The sequence below is a fragment of the Takifugu rubripes genome, chromosome 15 (genome assembly GCF_901000725.2).
Source record: "Takifugu rubripes chromosome 15, fTakRub1.2, whole genome shotgun sequence".
Classification (NCBI taxonomy): Eukaryota; Metazoa; Chordata; class Actinopteri; order Tetraodontiformes; family Tetraodontidae; genus Takifugu; species Takifugu rubripes.
The window spans coordinates 5,641,167-5,661,883 of NC_042299.1; the positions used below are offsets into that span (position 1 = coordinate 5,641,167).

General features: G+C 42.3%; 3 protein-coding genes, 1 long non-coding RNA gene and 1 other non-coding gene across 13 annotated transcripts; 2 read left to right on the plus strand and 3 right to left on the minus strand.

Moving 5' to 3' along the window:
- Positions 1 to 75: 75 nt before the first annotated feature.
- Positions 76 to 147, plus strand: trnad-guc (transfer RNA aspartic acid (anticodon GUC)). Its single transcript has one exon. It is a non-coding gene; the product is annotated as a tRNA-Asp (tRNA).
- Positions 148 to 3,393: 3,246 nt separating this feature from the next.
- timd4 (T cell immunoglobulin and mucin domain containing 4) lies at positions 3,394 to 5,815 on the minus strand. 3 transcript variants are annotated; one of them, XM_029848478.1, is made up of 8 exons: positions 5,678 to 5,815; positions 5,132 to 5,310; positions 4,841 to 5,003; positions 4,506 to 4,571; positions 4,265 to 4,341; positions 4,071 to 4,149; positions 3,945 to 3,975; positions 3,394 to 3,734 (listed from the first exon to the last, which is right to left on the minus strand). In XM_029848478.1, exons 1-8 carry the CDS (start codon positions 5,745 to 5,747, stop codon positions 3,650 to 3,652), a joined length of 750 nt encoding a protein of 249 aa, XP_029704338.1. In that variant the 5' UTR covers positions 5,748 to 5,815; the 3' UTR covers positions 3,394 to 3,649. The 3 variants fall into 3 exon arrangements, with proteins under 3 accessions (XP_029704338.1, XP_029704339.1, XP_003970829.1); XM_029848479.1 differs by lacking the exon at positions 5,678 to 5,815 and adding an exon at positions 5,445 to 5,580 and having other exon boundaries at positions 3,399 to 3,734; positions 4,071 to 4,182; XM_003970780.3 differs by having other exon boundaries at positions 3,400 to 3,734; positions 4,071 to 4,182.
- Positions 5,816 to 8,559: 2,744 nt separating this feature from the next.
- On the minus strand, positions 8,560 to 10,120 carry LOC105417435 (uncharacterized). Of its 2 annotated transcripts, XR_003891118.1 has the most exons (4): positions 9,984 to 10,120; positions 9,765 to 9,901; positions 9,521 to 9,567; positions 8,560 to 8,619 (listed from the first exon to the last, which is right to left on the minus strand). It is a non-coding gene; the product is annotated as an uncharacterized lncRNA (long non-coding RNA). The 2 variants fall into 2 exon arrangements; XR_965106.2 differs by having other exon boundaries at positions 9,765 to 10,033.
- pgap2 (post-GPI attachment to proteins 2) lies at positions 9,707 to 13,254 on the plus strand. Of its 5 annotated transcripts, XR_965107.2 has the most exons (8): positions 9,707 to 9,849; positions 10,027 to 10,195; positions 10,304 to 10,553; positions 10,770 to 10,876; positions 11,825 to 11,933; positions 12,080 to 12,258; positions 12,518 to 12,615; positions 12,697 to 13,254. XR_965107.2 is itself a non-coding variant. In XM_011611094.2 (7 exons), the coding sequence occupies exons 2-6, from the start codon at positions 10,028 to 10,030 to the stop codon at positions 12,208 to 12,210; spliced, it is 765 nt and encodes a 254-aa protein (XP_011609396.1). In that variant the 5' UTR covers positions 9,707 to 9,849; position 10,027; the 3' UTR covers positions 12,211 to 12,258; positions 12,697 to 13,254. The 5 variants fall into 5 exon arrangements, 3 of the variants coding, with proteins under 3 accessions (XP_011609396.1, XP_003970816.1, XP_029704814.1); XR_003891117.1 differs by having other exon boundaries at positions 12,080 to 12,615; positions 12,697 to 13,068; XM_011611094.2 differs by lacking the exon at positions 12,518 to 12,615.
- A 10-nt stretch (positions 13,255 to 13,264) lies between these two features.
- rhogb (ras homolog family member Gb) lies at positions 13,265 to 19,535 on the minus strand. Of its 2 annotated transcripts, XM_029848955.1 has the most exons (7): positions 19,390 to 19,526; positions 16,762 to 16,855; positions 16,553 to 16,661; positions 15,411 to 15,495; positions 14,263 to 14,397; positions 13,985 to 14,155; positions 13,265 to 13,786 (listed from the first exon to the last, which is right to left on the minus strand). In XM_029848955.1, exons 5-7 carry the CDS (start codon positions 14,389 to 14,391, stop codon positions 13,511 to 13,513), a joined length of 576 nt encoding a protein of 191 aa, XP_029704815.1. In that variant the 5' UTR covers positions 14,392 to 14,397; positions 15,411 to 15,495; positions 16,553 to 16,661; positions 16,762 to 16,855; positions 19,390 to 19,526; the 3' UTR covers positions 13,265 to 13,510. The 2 variants fall into 2 exon arrangements, with proteins under 2 accessions (XP_029704815.1, XP_003970815.1); XM_003970766.3 differs by lacking the exons at positions 16,553 to 16,661; positions 16,762 to 16,855 and having other exon boundaries at positions 19,390 to 19,535.
- Positions 19,536 to 20,717: the final 1,182 nt, after the last annotated feature.

Here is a 20,717-nt window from a genome sequence, read left to right on the forward strand (position 1 = left end):
ATGGCATTCTTGTAAAATACCATTAATACCAATTTGACATCAGGTATTCTTGGTTTCCTTAAATGGCCCAAAATCTCCTCGTTAGTATAGTGGTGAGTATCCCCGCCTGTCACGCGGGAGACCGGGGTTCGATTCCCCGACGGGGAGTGGCTTTGCATTTTCCCCCCTGCTCTCGCTAAAAAGAATACCTTTATTGGGACCATATTCTCTGTTTTTATCAGCTCCACTACTAAAGGATTGTTAAAAGGATTTTAAAGGATAGTTCATGCACAGTTATATAATTCTGACAACAGGTTATGTCGCCACATAGCGGTACATTCCGCTAAAATAACCGTCAAAATATCATCTCATATCAGATGACTGCGTGCTGTAAAGCACTAAGAACAGCGGCCAGAGCAGTGGTAAATCAGCAGCAGTTGTTGACACTACGCTTAACAGATGAACTACAGTTGTGTGGCAGCATGGAGTTCGTGCCATGCCCACCTTAATTGTTGGTGTTCCAACCTTGCGCTGTCCTGCGTCGCCCCTGTCTACCTCTGAGAGGTATCAATGTGTGTGTGAGTGAACTGCACCTCTAGGATTAGGATCCATTTTATTTGATTTAATGTTTTGTTTGTGGGGAATTTGGGGTTGACTCGTGATGTTTCATTATTTACTGTGTGGGTTACTTTGCATGTCCTTTCGGTTTGACTAAGTGAGTTCTCTGTTGTATGGGTTACTTGCATGTTTATTCGGGTTTGATTAATTGTTTTATTTGTGTGCCGTGTGGGTTATTTTTGTATGTTTATTTGAGTTTCATTAATTCGTAATTGGTTAATGTGGATCCCACCCTGTGTGGTGTGGGTGTTTTTAGGATGAATATTGTAAATTTGAATTTAATATCTGTACGTTTGAGTGTGTGTGAATGGGTGCGTGTATGTATTTTAGTGATTATTGTTGGAAGATATTTGGAAATAAAAGCATTAATCTTGTACATTGGACCAGTCTCTTCCCCTCACTAGTAAGGACTTGTGCGGCTTTGATGATCATTCTCGTTGTTGGGGCAAGGATCATTGATGTGTAGGGAGTCGTACCGACTCTTAGGGGAAATTTAAATTGGAAGTATAATATATATACTTAGCCCCTTCGGGGGTGCGCCACAGTTGGGACAAAGGACTTAATACAGGTTTCCACATCCTTTCCCCTCCTGGAAGAAGGATTTTCCTTTTGATACCACTTGGAATCTCGGCATCTCACCAAATGGGTACGCGTTGGAAGGTGTAACTTGCTGGAAGAAGTTGAAAACATCCATCCATCCATCCATCCTCTACCGCTTATCCGGGGTCGGGTCGCGGGGGCAGCAGCCTAAGGAGAGAAGCCCAGACTTCCCTCTCCCCAGCTACCCCCTCCAGCTCATCCGGAGGGATCCCCAGGCGTTCCCAGGCCAGTCGAGAGACATAGTCTCTCCAACGTGTCCTGGGTCTCGCCCGGGGTCTCCTACCGGAGGGACATGCCCTGAACACCTCACCAGGGAGGCGTCCAGGGGGCATCCTGACTAGATGCCCAAGCCACCCCATCTGGCTCCTCTCAACGCGGAGGAGCAGCGACTCTACTCCGAGCTCCTCCCGGATGGCAGAGCTTCTCACCCTATCTCTAAGGGAGAGCCCAGCCACCCTACGGAGGAAGCTCATTTCAGCCGCTTGTACCCGTGATCTTGTTCTTTCGGTCATTACCCAAAGCTCATGACCATAGGTGAGGGTAGGAACGAAGATCGACCGGTAAATCGAGAGCTTTGCCTTTCGGCTCAGCTCTCTCTTCACCACAACGGACCGGTGCAGAGTCCGCATTACTGCGGATGCCGCACCGATCCGCCTGTCGATCTCCCGCTCCATTCTTCCCTCACTCGTGAACAAGACCCCGAGGTACTTAAACTCCTCCACTTGGGGCAGGATCTCCTCCTTTACCCGGAGAAGGCACTCCACCTTTTTCCGGTCGAGAACCATGGCCTCGGATTTGGAGGTGCTGATTCTCATCCCAGCCGCTTCACATGCGGCGGCGAACCGATCCAGTGATAGTTGGAGGTCACGGGCCGATGACGCCAACAGGACCACATCATCCGCAAAAAGCAGAGACCCGTTGAAAACATATCTAAGTTGAAAACATATCTAAGTAAACTATTTTAGAGGAAAATGTGGTCAGTGTAATGTTCTTGCTTATTAATATAACTCGGTGAGGAATATTTGTAGCAGCTAGCTAGAAGCTTCCGCATGTCGCCATAATCTATCCAACGGTTTTATTCTGCCACCTACCAGTGACACATATGTTAGTCGCTACAAACGCGAACGAGACATTCAGCCTTGACCGATTTATATTAAAGACAACAGTTTAACTGTTCAACAAACTCAAAAACAGAACAGACTGTTTATAGACATTTAAATGTATCTGGTTGTTTACATAGATAGAATTACAGCTGATAATCGGTGGTTCACATTTCTATAAACATTCCATGAAATGAAGTTTCAGACATGGCTTTGGACCACAGAACAGACAATTTATTATCTGTCTTACCTCGGATGTTGTTGCTGTCATAAAGTAAACTGCATAATTTGTATTATTTTGTACACAGCCTGGCTTTAATAGAGCCAGTGGTTCATAGAACAGCTCTTTGATAAACAGGGATGAAGAGAATTGTGTTTGCTTTTTTCTATATGTTTCTGTTACAGTTAGTTTAGAAGTTAGGGATAGTATAATCTTTAGCAAGAGTAAAAATGATAAAGTCAGTTGACCCCTCCTAGCAAGTGTAGTAAAGAAAAGTAGTCAGTTGACCCTCCCTTGACATGACTGTTGTTTAGATAATTGTAATCAGGAGAGACAGTCGGACTGGAAGTGTTAAACAGCCATCGTAAAACCGGACAGCATAGTTTAGTGGTAAGTTCCTCTGCAAGAAAAATGTGAACTTTGATCTGGCTGTCTGGGAAACAACGGAGAACAAGAACTGTCAGCATCCAACGGAACTGGAAGAAGACGAGGTCATCCAATCAGAAGACAACATCGGACTGGTTTAGCATCAATAATTTGCCTGTGTTTCTATAAAGGACTGGGTCAAGGCATAGTTAGGTTGTCAGACTTCATGCCCTGACATTTGACTGTTGTTGTAGGGTTATGAACTGGCCCAGAGCTCCTTAATATTTGTCTCTTGAATTGGTTCTATTTGCTAAATACATTTTGAAATTGGCATTTTCTTCTTGAAGTCTTCATTTAGAGAACACGCGGATCGTCAGTGACACGTGAGAATATTGCGATCCAACAGGGATTATAGAATAATATTCTATATGGAATGGAACAAACTGAGAGGACCATCTTTCCTCCCAAATAAATGCCACATATGCGGTCATTAAAATAATTTGAATTGAGCTGTAACTGGTGATCTGTCCAAGGTGTCTCTAACCTGGTGAGTGCTCCAACTGCCACCTCGGTTAGAAATAAGCTGCTCTTAGTAGAAAATGATGGAAATAATAACTGCATGGTTATGAATGTTGCTGCCTTTAATTTGTTTGTTATTTTTTGTATCAATGCAACAACACAATATCTTCCATTTGAGGTGTCATTGGTTTATTGAATTGAGTTTTCTTCAAATTAAATATTTTGCTTGACATTCTTCTTGTCTGCCTCAGTCCAGAGTGTAGATGTTCTCTTGGACAGGCCTCCTCATCCTGATCTCATAGATGATGTGAGGGGGTTCTTCAGAGGACAAACTGTTGAGAAAATATTGAAACAGATGACGACAAATGTGTCATAATGTTCACATTATCCCCTGTGACCACTGTGGTATCATGCCACGGTCAGTTTATGTTTTGTTTAGAACTTCCAGTCTCCTTTTTTGGTCTGTGACTGTGCTTGAGCAACTCTTGTTGCTAGACCTTCCCACAATGATCTGGCACTACATCAGAAATGATGGCACTCACCAGCTGCTCTTAAGGACTCTGCGTATCCCACCTGAAGAACAAAAAATATACCATTAACCATTAACAACATGTATCAGAGCCCAAATAAATCCACATACACCTCAAACAGCAAATGTTATGACGTACGCTTGAGTGCCAGAAGAAGAACTACTGCGGCCAACAGCAGCAACAAGGTGAGGGAGAGGGAGAGGATGGGGACGTTGATCTGAAAAGAGAGGGAGGGTAGAGAGTCCTCTACCTGGCATGGACAGAGAGAGACGTCACAGGTCAGTGACCTGGAGGTCAGTGATCCATACTGAGGATGGATTGTAGTGACTCACAGAGATAACATCAGAGCGTAGCAGGGTGGAGTTTTTGAGAAGGTCCAAGTGAGATGACAACAGGGATCTCCAATTCACTACCACAAAAAACAAGCAACACACACCGAATCAGATGGACCAGTCAGGACAGCAGGTTTACAAATTAGGATCACCCACAGAGGAGCAAGGTTCTGTAAGAGGGCCCAGCTTGCAAACTGGTGGAACCAGAAGCGAGTTCTTGTAGCCTATAACAGAGTCTCACCTGTGGAGGTCGACGGCTCTGTGACTGTGCTGGGGGGAGTTGTTGGAGTTGAAACAGTGATCGGAGCTGTAACAAAAGTACACTATCGATGACAAATCGTCAACCAGCACAGGATTAACATTTTCAAATGTTGTTGCCCTTTTGGACTGAAACAAGAATATATTTAGCTTTGAAATACTTTTTATTCCTATGTTTATTATTGTTTCTTGTGCTATGGGCAGTCCCCGCTGCAGCCCCAACTTCTTCCTGAAGCAAACAACAACTGCAGATCTCCTATGTACCCTCACACCGGAGGTTCTCAATCCTTTGATGCTATATTTTAAAGATTCACTCACCTTTGACCACTCTCAAGTTCATGATCACCTTCTTGTCATTGAAGACCCCATCGATGTCCACCCTGCAGCAGTACAGACCACTGTCTGTCCGCCTCACATTTAGGATATCCAGATCCATCTGGCCATCCAGGATATCCCCCGTTAGCCGGTACCGGTCTGCCACCTGCAGGACCAGAGTCATCAATTACGGTCAGAATTTAATGTTCTTGTATCTTGTAATGTTCATATGCAGTCATCAAGCTGCCAACCGGGATGGCTGGTTTAATGGGGAATGCCCCATATTCTGCTTACCTTAGAGATAACGCCTTGCTCGTCTGTCTGAGCCAAGATGTTGTTGCACCAGAAAGTACCACAGGTCCGACCCCAGCAGGCCCGACTCAGACCGAAACGTTTCACAGAATACTGACATGAAAGAGAGGCCACGCCACCTTCTACCACTTTAAAACAGCAAACAGACACCAAATGTCCCCCTGCAGCACAGAGACACCACTGAAAAATCCAGATAATCTTGAGGTTTGCACCAATTTAACATTTGCTTGGCATGCAAGAAATTATTATTGTTAAAAGAAATGAATATAGGGTTTTAAATATAATTAATCAATACTTGCAGACATGAGACTCTTCTCTGCCAATTGCAACAGAAAATCCAGTAATATTTATTTAACCAATGAAACTGAAAATCATTCTGAGAAGATTAACGTCTGAGACGTCAGCATCGATGCCGAGCAGCAGTCGCACTGACCGATGATGCGTCCTGTGAGGCTGCTGTGTTCTTTTGTCAGTCGCGTCTGCTGTGATGTCAGAGGTCTGCTGTGATGTCAGTCGCTTGTGTCTCACCTGACAGGACGAAGAGGGCGACGATGGCGGTCTGAAGCGTTGCGTGGCGCTGAGGCAGGATGATGGCCATCCCGTAACTGTGTATCTCTCCTCTTTGTTCAGCTGAGCGACGACACTGTGAGGGAACTCTGTGTTTGAGTGTTGGGGACACACACAGGCTGTCACTGTGTGTGTTTGTGTGTGACATAGCCATGAAGTCTCCATTCATTCTGCAGCGCCGCTAAGGGCTGAATATATTTTTCTCTTTCAACGCACCAATCTAGTTAGGCTGATTATTAATGTTACTTCAGTAAATAACCGTACATACGCAGGCTATGTTATAATGCAAAGTTCTGTTTTCTGTTTATGTTGCATTTATGTAGTCTTTACTCTCCTCCCTATATCTTTGTCGTCTAGGCAGGTGTGGATTTGTGAGACAAATGTGTTTGCATGGTTTAAAGTTGTGCAGAGTGAGTCCAAATTTGAACATTTAGTTGAACTTTATTTAAATATTATCTGTTACAATCAAGCTTGGAAAGACAGAGCCAGCCCCTTTAGCAGGCAACAGGATTGATCAGCCTCCTCATTAAGACAAATCAAAATCACTTAATCATTTAGTACACCTGTACCTAAGACTTCCAAAAAGTCAGCCATCCGCAGCGCTTATTTAAAAAGCCCCTAAGATCTGAGTAACCAAGCGGAATGTGTGGGCTGCTTAATGAAGACATTAAAAACAAACAAAAGATTTTTTAAATCTATAATGACGCCAAATGGTGACGCTAAAATCAAATCAAATGTATTTTGTACAAGTTAAAAGATGCAGACGCTGGATTTTGGACCAACTTCAGTTGGGAAAGCAGCATCTGGAGAAAGTTAAAATCGAGTAGATTAAGGTAATATAGACGAGCAATGATTTGAATCTCAGAGTATTATTCAGGGAATGAATTCTACAGGACGGAAGCCTAGTTTTCTTCTTCTCCGTTTTCTTCTTCTGCTTCGGTATTTGCGCCTCGCCCTCTTTCCTCCACACCCTGATCAGGTTCCTCCCGAGCTTCTTGGTATTCAGGCCAGAACTGCTGAACAATCCTCAGAGCTGAGGGACGGTCAAAAACCTCAGGTTCAATTTTACAACTGTCCGGGCTGCTGATGGTGAGGCTGTCTCTTAATTTTTCACTGTCAAAGGTCAACACCTAAAAAGAGCAGCAGCAGAAGCAACAGCAGCAACAGCAATGAGAAATTAGATTGAAACTGATGATTGATGGTCAAAAATAAAATGCTAGTAAAAAGTACAATCCTGAAATTACTGAGACAACACATTTAATTTAATACAGCGCAAGTGGATTGGTTTTAGAACTGTTCTGGGGTGTGTGTCTGCGTGTGTGTATGTGCGTGTCTGTGTGTGTTTTGTCTTCTTGTAAATTTTAGAGAGACAAAAATTCTGGGGAAAAAAGAACAAGATGTCCCCAGATAAATGACCAGTTTACATGTGGATAACCAGCTACAGCTCAGAAAAGAGTGCTCACTCAGGTTTTACCTCATCGCCCAAAAAAATACTGAGGGAACCATTTCCAAGGTTCTGCTGTCATCTTGTTTTCAATATTGTCCCTCATCAAGTAGTACCTGGCCATAAATATATGAGTCATACCCAGACACCACCAACACCATCCTCACCCTCCGTCACCCATTTTTTTTTGTTATAAACTAGTTAATTGGGTTTACACTTACAGTAGATAGGGGCACTGACCTATGAGTGTCACACATGGCTTCAGCCTTCCAGATCATGTGATCCGTCTCCTTGTACCCGCAGACAGAACTCGTGTCATCAGTCAGCAAAGTCAGAAAATTTCCTATTGAGTTTTGGGCTATGGACCAACACAGCATACATGATCTCCTTTTTGTACAGGGTGGTCTTGTATACCTTCATGACAGGCTTTTCACCGTCGCAAAACTGAGGACGATAAAGGACATTTATATGGCAAATGTGTTGACCAGCTCATCAGGACATAGCACAGTATTACCGTTTTGACACAATGTGCTTTTTAGCTGACAACAAATCAAAGAAAGCCGCTTGGAACGTTTCCTCTACCTGCTCTCTGTAAGCATCCAGCACTTCTCTGAGTGTGAAGCTGAAGCAGAATGAGCCCAGTCTGGAAGTCTCACTGAAGGCTGCAGAGGTGGCAAACTGTGCCAAAAACTTTGGCTGCATTTGGCGTTATTCCTCTGTGCGTTCTGGGTAGGTTTCCTCCAGCATCCTGTTCTCAGCAGACTGGATGTCATCAGGTGTCACCACCATTTTTAAAAATAAATTGCAGGAATAAATAATCTCAGTCTCCGCAAACAGCTGAATGCTGTCAAAACCATCAACCACTCCCATTTCTCCCACTGCATACTTAGTTTCATTCCTGGAAAACCGAAACTTTTGCGTGCGGCTTCTTAGGTAGCTGACCACTGGCCGCAACTAAAAGTAGAATAATCAATAATGAATCGTTCAAAACAAATCAGCTGGAAACTCGATAAGTGGATTTCTCTGTAATACATCCATAACACCTGTTAGGGTCAAACGACCTGAAACATGAGAAAAACAAATAATGCAAAGACAACAGTTTTGAATTTTACTTGCAAGGAGAACGGAGAGATGTGCTCAGTTACAGATCTCCAACACGTTCTGACGCACAACTTCCGCCATCCTTCTTTTATTGAAATTAGGAGGTCCCTAGTTACACAGAATTCAAATGTGCCTAAAGGGAGGGGGAAAACACAAGATAACAGGTCCCAAACAAAGCAAAAGACTGTAAATCATAATGGTGAGATTATACGTAGGTCTTCACTGATTTGATTAGCTTAGCTCGCACACAGCACATTCTTCCATATCAGACAGATTAAAAGAACAGCTCCTGTGTCATGCCCTGCAGCTCTATCTCCAGTCAATGTCACTTCCCCACAGCAGCTGCATTTCTGTCGCCCTTGACCAGAGAAGTTCGAGTTGACATATCAAGCAACATGAACATTAAGCATTAGCAAATAATAAGAAACATTAAGTAATGAGAAGCAATATAACAAGAATAAAGAAAATAACAAGGTAAAAGCAAATAAGAGATAACTTTAATATAATGGATCTAACACACGTGTTCAATATAAAAGATTAACTGCACGTTAATAATATGATAATAACTCAACACAGGAACTTCCGACGCGATATTATCCAAGCATCAAAGTTGCGTCATAAAGGCGTGGAACACAAGGCGCTCATGTTGCAATCAGTGACGATTACAACACCCTTAAAAAGACCCTTGAGCAGTGGTTGGAGACATGCAGATCTGCTCTGCTGGGTAAAACCTTTTACTCATGGCGTTGGTATACATTGTTGTGTGTCTCCGTTGATGGTTGTGTCTCAATAGTTTCTCTTCTGACATTGATTTCCAGCCAAGACGGACTGATACCCCATTAAGTTTTAATTCTCTGCCACTATTCATCGATACACCTGCTAAACCCCGTCTGCTCACAGAGCGCCACGTCCCCGCAGGTGATATCAAAAACCATTTGGGGATTTCTCCACGGAGACTATAGTTTTCTTTCTACTTTCTTTTCTCTAAACTGTGTAAAAATATGGAACACCGTTCCATTTTTGTCTAGGGTTCCTCTACAGTGCGTTAACGCGCCTCTAAATCTGCTCTCGCTCGATAGGCGTAAATAATTTAGGCAACCGGACAATGAGTGAAATCAATTCATAGGACAAGACAAAGCAAATAACTGTGATACTGACGGTTGTAAACATAAATTGAAACCATAGAAAAGACTTTTAAAAACCTAGTCTACTTGACACATTTCATTGTATTTGAACAGGCATTTAAAGAGAAGCCTTACCCTCGCTCATAGGACCACTCAACGCATGCGCATTCAGCATAGTGTCCCTGGTTCGGAGGCATCAATCAGAAATTTTGAAAACAAAACGTAGAACTTGTTAGAAACTATAACATTTGGAATAAATTCTGACTACAAACCAGCGGAACAGATTTGAAGCAGCTTTTGCCAATCGGAGCTTGGTTATTCATCTTATAAGTCACTTGAAGTTCGAACCAGACTAGTTAAACTGGGCTAACAGGATTACCTGATCGTCGCTAAGCAGACGTCGAAGTTGGCCGAACCACTATGAAGTGGGACGAATGGTGGTGTCAGCCTGGTCGACCGTAGAGGTTAGTGTGCCGTCATAAGTGGAATGGATGGGAGGGAGCCAGACCTACTCAGCTGCTTACAGATAATGCACAACACTGATTGTGTCAGTTTCTTTATATTTGAATGTTGTCACACGAAAAAGTCGTTCAGATACCTTCCCGAGATTTATGGTTTCATCCCCTTGTTTGGTTGACCAGGATGCTCCAGGGGCCATATGGCAGCCTGGACCGGGACCGGCCCCTCATCCGGCTGCCCTTCACCAGCTTTGCTGTGGGTACAGTTCTGCTCCCGCTCACTGGCCTTATCGCCTGCCTCTTCATTTCTCTTGTGTACCATTTTGAAGATGCAACGTACACACATTGCCAGGTAGGTGGTGTCACGCTGCAACCTGGTAAATCTTAAAGTCTGAACAGCAAAATCTCTGCATTCAAAATGGATGACAAAACTCTGGATTTCAACTCTTTGTTCATCCAGGTTGCAAACTACTTGCCATCCATCAGTGCTGCAATTAGCCGTGTGCCAGAACGCTACATTTGGCGCTGCTGTATCGGCCTACATTCAGCTCCTCGCTATCTGGTTGCTGCTGCATATTTCAACTTCTACTATGGCCGGTTTGCCAAGAGTCTGCCAGAACTGCTACTGAGTGTGCTGGCTCTCATCTGCAGCCTGTCTGAAAATACAGGCCTACTGCTGCTCACATATGTGTCCTCCACTGAAACATACAGTGAGTTGAAGTATCTGGAGTACTCACAGGCCTCAGGTTGTAACGCCACGCCATCAAAGCAACTAACTAAGAGATGATTAACTAAGCAACTAACCTTTTATGCACCAATCAGCCAGGACACTAAAACCACACTCATCAATTTGATCCAACCGTTTCTTATTTTGGTTTCGACTGTCCAATACATTTGTGGATTTAATGAGTTGTTTCTTTCTGTAGGTATTCACAAAAATGGTTTTATCGTGTTCATAGCAAGCTCTCTGCTACACATGCTTATTACCTGCAGACTATGGCAGGTGATCAGAAGACACTATGTGAACCCAGAGGTAAACAGAGTTTTGTATTCACTGTTTCATTTTATTTTTGATGATCAGAAGCATTGTGATTCTGATTCCAGTAGCGTTGGATGGCAAGCATCTCCCACACATACACACACACACACACATTTTTGTAAAGGCTCCTTCACACCCTTGTTGAATTTAGCAATCATTAGAGGGCAGTGCAGTACTTGAGACAGCAGTACTTCCATCTTCTCTCAACAGGTTCAAACACAGTTGTTGGCATAGTTTCACTGTCCTCTAATGAGACAAGCTGCCAACAGTTAGTGAGGAAAGATCTTCTGTAAGTGAGAAATTATATTTTTTTTAGCTAATACAGCTTAGAGAAGCCACTTTTGCTGTCGATCTAGAGCGATAAAGTTCATTTACGAAAATCCACAGACGCGTGTAGGAGGGATGAGGGTTTTACTTAGTTGTGCTAAGAACTAGGAGTTAATAGTCATTTGGTTTCAGGAATGCTATGAGTTTCAACTATACTTGTGATTTTGAGGTGGATTGCACCGGCATTGAAGAGGTTTGAGCTGTGTCTGTTTCTTGACGGGTTGAACATGTTCCTACAAAGTTTTTCAAAAGCCTCAAGTTGCTGTGTACTTATTCTAGGTTCGAACACAGCTGAATTTAATTTTGGTGCTTCCTGTTTCAGTGTTAGGAGCTCAACTGTAACACTTCCTGCCTACTCACACTGTGTGTATGTCTAGGAAACCTTCAGAAGCTAATGCATAGAACCCACCATGTCGCTGTTTATATCTTCAGTCTTATAAAGCAGTTTACATTAAATGAATCTATTAAGAAGATTTACCAGTTTACATTAAATGAATCTATTAAGAAGATTTACCAGAAAAGCAAAGGTTAGATTTTACTCTCACAATTGTAGAGCAACAAAGGGAAACCCTGCTGGTGTAGATGTTGCCTGATGATAAATTGTATCTGTTGCAGGAGATCACGTCACAACGTTGGAAGCTGCGGATCTTCTTGTTTAACGTCAGCTGTTGTCTGGCAGCCGCATACTTCTATAGGCGTCACAACAAGTTCTGTGAAGCAGGAGGTGAGCATGATGAACCCAAGGTGACATCAGCAGAGTTCAGTGCTGAGGCCACTCTTGAATCCACTATCTGCATACTTTTAATTGACTCTGTTTAGTTTTATGGTTTAATTGTTTTGTGGTTCGTTTCTCATCCTTACATCCAACAGTCTACACACTCTTCGCATTCTTTGAGTACCTGGTGGTCTTTTCCAACATGGCCTTTCACATGACAGCCTTCTGGGACTTTGGGACCAAAGAGGTGATCGTTGCGACGCCACCGGAAGACAAGCGGTACTGAATCTGAGCTCTGAACGCTTGAAGGACACCATGATGCCATGAGATTAAGGTCAGCGATGGTGTTTGAAGTGATCCTGGAGCAACAGGTGCGCTGAGTCTTTAATAAAGACAACAGCCATGAGCAGCATTTTTGTTTTATCTGCTGTTGTTGATGAAAGATTTTTAAAGGGCTTTTTTTTTTTTTTTTAATTTCTGATATTTTTCACAATTTCTTTTTGGTCCTCTGAATTTCTACAATCTGTGATTCATCTTATGCAATTTGACTATCCAGACAGAATTTTACGAATGTAATACTTATATATTTGCAGAATAAAAGACAACCCCTCTTTACAGCGATCCCAACCGAGCTGTTTACGACATGTTTCACCATGTTTCACGTTTGATTGTATTTTCCATCTTATTTTCTGTGAGTGATTCATCAACACTCTTAGTGCTTGTAATCTGTAAACTACCTGTAATAATTTATATACCTTTTGTTTCTTTAAAGAAATCCATGTCAGAGAAATGGTATTGAGACTGATGATGATAGACAGGCAGATGAAGAGGAAGAGACTCCTGCTGACTAAACTGAACTAAAACTAACCTGCCAGGTGACTGTAAATGGTTCTCAGAGATTTATCCTTAATACTGAAGGGGGCACACCCACCCTGGGACACCTGTAGAGTCCTGCACAAGGTTCACCCATGTCATAGATTTCATGTCATCCTGAGTCTGCCTACTAATGCTGAGCATTAAAAAGATGAGATTTAAGATGGAAGCTTGCTGGTTTTTAGCTGTTTTATTTCCCCATTGTCTCTACTTATTCAACTTCTTAACAGTTTATTAATAAAAGTTAAGCATTGTGGCTTGAAGCTCCAAATGTCTGAAGCCAATAAATCTGCTGTTTAAGACAATTTCCCCTGTTGAATGCCAATAGAGGCCCTTTGTGTTGCAGTAAAAATGTGTACACCAGTGCACCACGTTATCGTCATCAGGATCTCCTTTTTTTCCCTGAAATAAAACTAGCAAAACTAGAGTAATATAAAATGGAGCAATAGAAAACACCCAGACATAAATAGAATTTTTCAGTTTAAAACTCTTGGTGTCAAAACATCAGCAAAAATTATTTTAAATTAAAGGCTCTCAAAGCAGAACGCATTATAACCACAAACAGTGTCTTTAATTAATCTGAATTATAATTATTAGAAATGGTGACACAGTTCTCAGCCCAAACTTCATTTTGCATTTCTTTAAAGATAAAGGTTCTAGCCGGATATAGAAACATTTTTCAGTCTCTCAGCTTCAGAATCTTACAATGACCTCTAGAGTAAGATGCAGTGTCTCTTGCTAACTGTGGGCTGCGGGTTGAGAAAGGCCCTCACAGCCTCTGCGAACACGTCCTTGATGCCATCCTGGTTGAGGGCAGAGCACTCCATGTAGCGTACAGCCTGGATCTGGCGGGCGAGGGCAGCACCCTGCTGGTGGGTAACGGGTGATTGGTTCTGCTCTTTGAGCTTCTTCTGTGTGTCGGGGTCATTCCTGAGATCACTCTTTGTGCCGACTAGGAGGATGGCAACGTCCGGACAGTGATGAGACACCTGATGGTTGTCAAAGTTATGCCAATAAAAAGAAAGGGGAGCAGAAATATCTTCATTTTACACTTATTTTCTTCAATCAAGGACATTTTAGAAGAATGTCTTTTGTGCAAATATGTGCCACTAGGGGACACTATGTTGCAGCTGCTGCTCTGAGGATTTGTTTTGCAATGTACAGGTAAACATCATTTGAACTCTGACCTCTGGGTGCCACTTGTGTTTGACGTTCTCATAGGAGGCGGGGCTTGAGATGGAGAAACAGATGATGAAGACATTAGTCTGAGGGTAGGACAGTGTCCTCAACCGGTCATATTCTTCCTGACCCGCTGTGTCCCACAAGTTGAGGCTAACAATCCTACTATCTACTGTCACCTGAAAGCAACACAGTAGAAAACAAGGAGTTAGGGACAGCCGTCACAAACCTCACCCTCATAATATCTGTAATACTTGTAATAAAATTACCACCCTCAGCCACCCACCTGGCTGCTGTAGTTGTCGAAGACTGTGGGGATGTATTCTTTCGGAAACGCTCCTGTGGTGTAGGAAATTAGAAGGCATGTCTTCCCCACAGCGCCATCTCCCACCACAACACACTTTACACTCTGCATGATCACCTACAATCACACACACACACACACACACACACACACACACACACACACACACACACACACACACACACACACACACACACAAGGGAATTCACTTTTGGATTAAAAGTCAAAAATTTCCGAGCATGTCTTGAACGCAACATCAGGCTATGCCCCGCCCAGTGGACCTGTTAAGCGAGCAGGTCTTAATTTGAGCCAATGGCAGCGTCCCACCAATTAGCGGAGCACCGTCTAACGTCATTTCCGGTCGATAAACTCGATGTTTCCTTGGTTGAACACAGTTTGGTGGCAGTTTAGCGCCTGTGCTCTCATAATAATTTCTCTCTGGTGGTTTATGAAGCATGTTTCTGACTGGCAGCCACGGAGAAACAAACAATCCTTGAAAACAGCTAGCTGAGGTTAGCATCCCTACTTTAGTAACTGGACTGATGTTCCTCATGGACTTTTCCATCAATGAGATTTAAAGGTAGGGGAATAAATAAGTCATTTAACACAGGTGTGTTTTCAAGTAGGGAGTTAGAAAAACAGCGCAACAGGGTTTATTGGCTGTATCAAGACCCTTATTCATTCAGACCATTTTGAACCTCGTGGTGTTTTTGCCAAAGATGCATGAAGATGAAAAATACAGTAAGGTTCCAATCATATCAACTTGTGTTATAACAGGAATAACTGGAGTGCCAACAAAGTTAATTTTAAACAGCAGTTTGAAATGATTTTGGTTTTATAGTCCGACCTATTAAAATAAGCAGTGTGTACATTAACCTACAGATAATTGTGTGTTCATACAATTTAATTTGAAAACAGCCTGTAACTTTCATGTAAAGCATTAGCTGAATGTTTGCTTATGTCCATGTTTCTATCTGTTCTTTATTACTGACATTCATAAAATGTCAACTATGGTGTCTAAGTTTCCCATATTGTTGTTTTGTGCTGAATGTGGTGGTCTGTATCACCCTCACACTGCCTGCCTGCCTGCTGGAGACTTGATGCAGCATGTGGAAGATGAAAAGGTTTACCTGTGGTATGTCTGTCTTCTCTTGGTCAGTCTCCAGGGTCTTCAGTGAACTTCAGAGTTTGTTCATGAGACGTCCCATCGTCTGACTGCAGGAAGAGGACAAAGTTTGTTCTCTGAGCGTCTGTCTGTTTATGGAAATGATCTCTGCAGACGGAAACGGTCTCCAAAGAAAAAAAGATGTTATCCTGCATATATATATATATATATATATATATACACACACCGGCGCATGTGCACAGACATTTGAATGCACCGTCTCCAGCAACTGTAATGTGCTGACTGTAGTATTAGACTTTATATGTGTAGTCCATCTACTGCTGAGTAAACTACAGTAAATTAATCCTGCCAATTCTATGTTTCTGCCTCTAGAATTTGGCCTCAGGTGTTAAATATACTTTATAAGTGACAATATTTCCTTTATTAGTAGCAGAAAATGATATCAGCGTGAATGAAGGGACAAATAAGAATTCATGGCCATTCACACAAAAGCTGAAGGTCACCATTGTTGACCTGCAATAGTGGCGTAGCAACCCTGATTAGGATAAGATCAGCCACACAAATGACTGGTAACCAATAGCCGAGCCCATATTAGAGGCCACAGGTCGAATCAAAAGGTCCGTTCCGTTAAAGTGACGCAGATCAGGTCACCCAAATCACACCTGTCTATCTGATCATGTCTGACCAAACAATTTCACTTAAACCTGGGTTTTTATTTTTGGTATTTTATGCATAATTATCTTAAAAACGAATGCCTGAAGAGAAGAGACGATTGGATCAGTGGACGTTAACTCTGGTGCAGATTGTTCTCAAGTTTTTATTCCGTCCAGACATCTGGACGGAGAAGGTGGCTCCACCCAGACCCAGGAGATGCTGAGACCAGCCTCCTGTCTTTGGGTGGAGGTCTGTTGAGCTCACGTTGAGCTCACCACCAACCCCAGTCTCACATTTTCTCCTCACACTTCTTCTTCCCTCTGCTAGTTTTGCTGGTGAACCATAATAGAACTATGATCTTTCCTCTTAGCAATCAATTTATTATAAGTATTCTAATAACCTGCAAAAAAAACGTTACAAATGTCGTAACAATGTTCTTTTGTAACCCAAATGTGGTTGCAAACGGGAAGTTTTCAGTAGTAAAAAACTCACATTGTGGTTTTATTTAGACAGAAAGTAGCTTCCAGAGTGAAGAGAGTTGATGACATGCTGGTTGGCGCTGAACAGCTGAACAGAACGTAAGGTCTCAGCCCTCCCACCTCTGGGGACACAAGGCTGTCAGGTCATGCTTCAACTGATTGAAACGAGCTGTGAAAATTTGCTAACTGCAGAAAATTTAGAAAAGAAACAACCAAATATACGTTGTGATGCAAATTTGAAAAGCCTCAAGTAAACTGGAGCGGGTCCTAGAGAAACCAGCACATCTCAGGGGGAAACGCTGTGCTGTCAGTCAAGCTATGAGAGGAAGAAAAGAGAAGGCGCATTTAGAAGAAAGAGGAAGAACCGTTGATCTGTAAACTGCAAGATGAGTGAAACACACACTGGTTGGGTAAAAACAGCCTTCCTGTTCGCGTGTGGGTGTCTGATATATTCAGTTTATTTCAGACTTTCTTCTCTTTTACTTGAACTCCACTTTGTTGTTAGAATTATTTGTTCTGGGAATTACAGGAACATTGTGCAGTTCACATTGGCTCTAACCTACAGGGAACTATGGTTTAATCCCATCAAGATGTGAGCCTCTTGGTTGGAATAACCTAAAGAACCAGCCAGTCGGAATGAGCACAATAACTTGGTTACAGATGTCCAGTTGTCACATCCGGATTTTACAGGTCGTCTTCAACCCATTTAGGAACCAAGAATTGTTCTGGTTTTGCCTTGTCAGCTGTGTTCTCTGTAGCCTATTTCTGCTGGTTCAGGATTCTCCTGAGCCACAGAGGAACTGTGCCATCCTGCAGCTGAAGCTCTGATTGGAACATCTCTAAAACTGCAGCTGTGAGGTTTACAAAAGGTTTCACATGGACTATTTGTGTTTCAGCAATAAGGGAAAACTCAGATGAGGAGAGCGAGCTTTGCAGAACTGGTACATTGTTGTGGTGCAGCTAGCTGTCTCATTAACTCAGATATTCTGGAATAAAAGCTTAACAGATGAAAGGGAATTGTTTACAGACCAAGGATATGTACGTGACACGTGTTAGCGCTGACAGGCCTGAAACGCCTGGTTCTTATGGTCCAAAAGGTGACTGGGAATAGCAATTACATCCTTTTAAACCGGGCTAATGCGCCCCTATATTCAGTGCTAAACACCTGCATCATTTTCTCTTAAATGGAAAGAAACCCCAGAAACCAGAACAACCCCCCTCACCCCATTTGGAATATTGGACTGAAATTGGCCTAAACTAGCAGAAAATTCTGGCTAAAACACAACAAAATATTGGCCCAAACTGGTAGAGGCCTCCTGGACACAAACGGAATAGGTGGGTTACCACCACCAGATCAAAGATAACTGCGTCACCCAATGGATCCTAAAGAATCATCCACCACAGCAGAGACTCAGGCCACAGTGGGTCAAAGGTCAGATAGGAGGCCGGTCTGTTGAGTGAGCCTTCATCTAGTTTGACCTGTGATCACTGATCTCACATGCAGCTCCTGAAGGCAGCGCTCAGGCCTCATCCTGACCCTCAGGAAATGAGTGAAGAGACTGCAACAGGAAGGGTTTGTCCTCAGAGCAGCAGCCTGTCGTGCCACACTTTAACCAGCTCAGCCGTGCTCCTGACTCACCCAGTTTGTATGTTCAATTAAGAAACCATCCCAAGTCCTCCTGAACAACCAGCTGAAAATTGCAAAAACGGCAGTTGTTACCAGGAAATAGAGAAGCAGGTCGGCATGAGCTAAAACAGCCCAGAACACACCTTAGAACCACAGAATGAGGTCAAACCTGAAACCAGAAACGTTAACATGCCAAACATAACTGGAGTTCGAATAAATACGGTTTTAATCCTATAGCTACATATTCAGCTGAAGCTGGACAGAAGACGTTTCCTCTGGTGTGTCGGCCAAAAGAGAAAAATCCTCTTTCTCATAATCTCAAACTTTTGTGATTACACCGAGTGCACCTCTGACCCTTGTCTCCATGATGTCATCCTATCCATCACACACACACACACACACATATATATATGTGTGTATATATATATGTTATAATTGTAATTGTCATTGTGACTAAATATATTTTGAGTCTTCTTTTCCCTCCAAAAAATCAAGTTTATATAACTGAAACATGTTGAAAAACCCATTTATTAAAGACACGGTCGCCCAGTTACCTAGTCTGGTCATTGCGAAACCAGTTATCAAGCACATTCTATATATATATACACACATTATATATTCTGATATGTATAATGTATACACTCTCTGTACTATGTAGAGGTATACAAAAAGCTAATTATCCATTTATCTTGGATTATTATGCATATTCTTTTTTTATATATTTTCTATTCTTATTTCAATTTTTTTCTACGTGTTTTTGCTGCTGTAAATTTCCCTGTTGTGGGACAAATAAAGGAATCTCAATCTGAAAATTCCTATCTTTGTTTTTAATTAAAATTAATTAAAAAAATAGTGATGATTGCCACATTTTTGATGATCAGCTCATTGTTGTAGTTAAGTAGTCATTTAATCAGTTCTTCTGACAGGTGTTTCATATATTTACTTTAGTATTAAACTAAAGCTTTGTTTTAATCATTCCACAAAAATCTACACACACACACAAACACACACACACACACACTGAGGGAGTGGTCATACTTCATCTGTTTCCTGCAGCAGCATCAACAAACCAACCACTCATTTATCTTTAGAAGAATTAATCAATACACTGATGGTCCAGTGATTTACTAAAAGTGTGGAAACACACAGACACACATATACACACACACACACACACACACACACGGAGCTGATGAGTGTGATGTAGAAAAGCAGACACTCACCAGTCATCGGTCCTCTCCTGCCACGAAGCTCTGCTTAGTCCTGCTTCTTCAATTTTCTGCTTCTGTGTGTGTGTGTGTTCAGGAGATCCAAACAGATCTGTATGTCACTGAGTTGTTGGACGGGCGGAGTTAATGAGGAGGAGGAAGTCTAAAATGGGTGAGGGAGAGGGTGGGGGGAAGTTTGAGGAAGTTGTGTGTGTGTTCTCACTAATACATCCTTGTCCTTTAATTCTATTTAGAGTTGCCTTTCTGGTGGTTGTTTTTGTTTGTGTGTGTGTTCCTTTACCTGTTTTAGCTTCCTCTGTGGTTGACAGCTTTTAAATACTTGTTGTAGCTTCAGAGTTCAGAGTCTAAACGGAGCAGCTTGGGGCCCTCCTGGATGCATGAGCCTGGAATGTCAGTTGAACTTGTCCTTTTAGTCACTAACTGCTGCTCCTGACCACAATTTGGATTGACCAGTAAATTTTCGATCAGTCTTGTCTGGGCTTTGACTCTTGCCATGTCATGGATAATCCAACTTTTCCTGACAAAAAAATGTGGTTTCAGATTTCCGGGAGGTCATCTTTACCCTCTGTTGAAATCTGCGCCAAGCTCACAGTTTGAGGAAGCTTACAGGACTCCATCATCCTCAAAACTCCCAGGGGCAACCTCAGAGGTCACCAGACTTGACACATTCCATTAATCAACACTTCATCCATATTACAAACAAATACAATTACAAACATTAATTTCCACTGAAGGTAAAGGAATATTTATTTTGGTAAATATAAATGTGAATTTATGTTGATTACTCAGCCTTTCAGCGTAATAGCCGTACATTCTCTGATCGATCCATTCATTTCTTAAAACGCGTTTTTGATAGAATGTTTTATCCTTAATGTTTTAATCACGAACAGATGCGGTCTGATTCCTGTCCTGCACTTCCTATCTGCGGCAACAGCGTGGTGCTATGGTAACATTGCAATGGCCGCCTTCACGATTCGTCGGAACGCTCCTATGGACTCAAAAGCAGAAGCGTCTGAGTAAAGAATGCGATATTAAGAAGAGTTCCATCTTTTAATTTAATGTGGCCGATAGTTTGAGTGCATAAACATGAGCAGCTCAGAAGTTTATTAAAATCAAATGTATGCGTTCTTTACGATGAGGATAAAATATGTGTTATTCGCTCTTTAGAAACAAATAGATCAAGTTAATAAAACTGCTGCCCTGAACTGTTGGAAGCTATTTTGAGCACACTTCTCAAAGGAACATTGAACGCAGCGCCGTTCTTTGCTGTTATAGAAATGGTCACAAAGTAGGTTTTCCCAAAACCGTTTCAGTAAATAAAG

What these genes read in the sequence shown, in the direction of transcription:
- timd4 (XM_003970780.3), bottom strand. Translation starts at nt 5,747, where the DNA reads ATGGCCATCATCCTGCCTCAGCGCCACGCAACGCTTCAGACCGCCATC. An exon ending in GAACTTGAGAGTGGTCAAAG is followed by an intron (nt 4,572 to 4,840) that starts GTGAGTGAATCT and finishes CTTTTGTTACAG; the next exon opens with CTCCGATCACTGTTTCAACT. An exon ending in AGAGCCGTCGACCTCCACAG is followed by an intron (nt 4,342 to 4,505) that starts GTGAGACTCTGT and finishes TTTTTGTGGTAG; the next exon opens with TGAATTGGAGATCCCTGTTG.
- rhogb (XM_003970766.3), bottom strand. Translation starts at nt 14,391, where the DNA reads ATGCAGAGTGTAAAGTGTGTTGTGGTGGGAGATGGCGCTGTGGGGAAG. An exon ending in TCGACAACTACAGCAGCCAG is followed by an intron (nt 14,156 to 14,262) that starts GTGGGTGGCTGA and finishes TGTTGCTTTCAG; the next exon opens with GTGACAGTAGATAGTAGGAT. An exon ending in AACACAAGTGGCACCCAGAG is followed by an intron (nt 13,787 to 13,984) that starts GTCAGAGTTCAA and finishes GACAACCATCAG; the next exon opens with GTGTCTCATCACTGTCCGGA.
- pgap2 (XM_011611094.2), top strand. Translation starts at nt 10,028, where the DNA reads ATGCTCCAGGGGCCATATGGCAGCCTGGACCGGGACCGGCCCCTCATC. An exon ending in GTCCTCCACTGAAACATACA is followed by an intron (nt 10,554 to 10,769) that starts GTGAGTTGAAGT and finishes TTCTTTCTGTAG; the next exon opens with GTATTCACAAAAATGGTTTT. An exon ending in GACACTATGTGAACCCAGAG is followed by an intron (nt 10,877 to 11,824) that starts GTAAACAGAGTT and finishes TATCTGTTGCAG; the next exon opens with GAGATCACGTCACAACGTTG.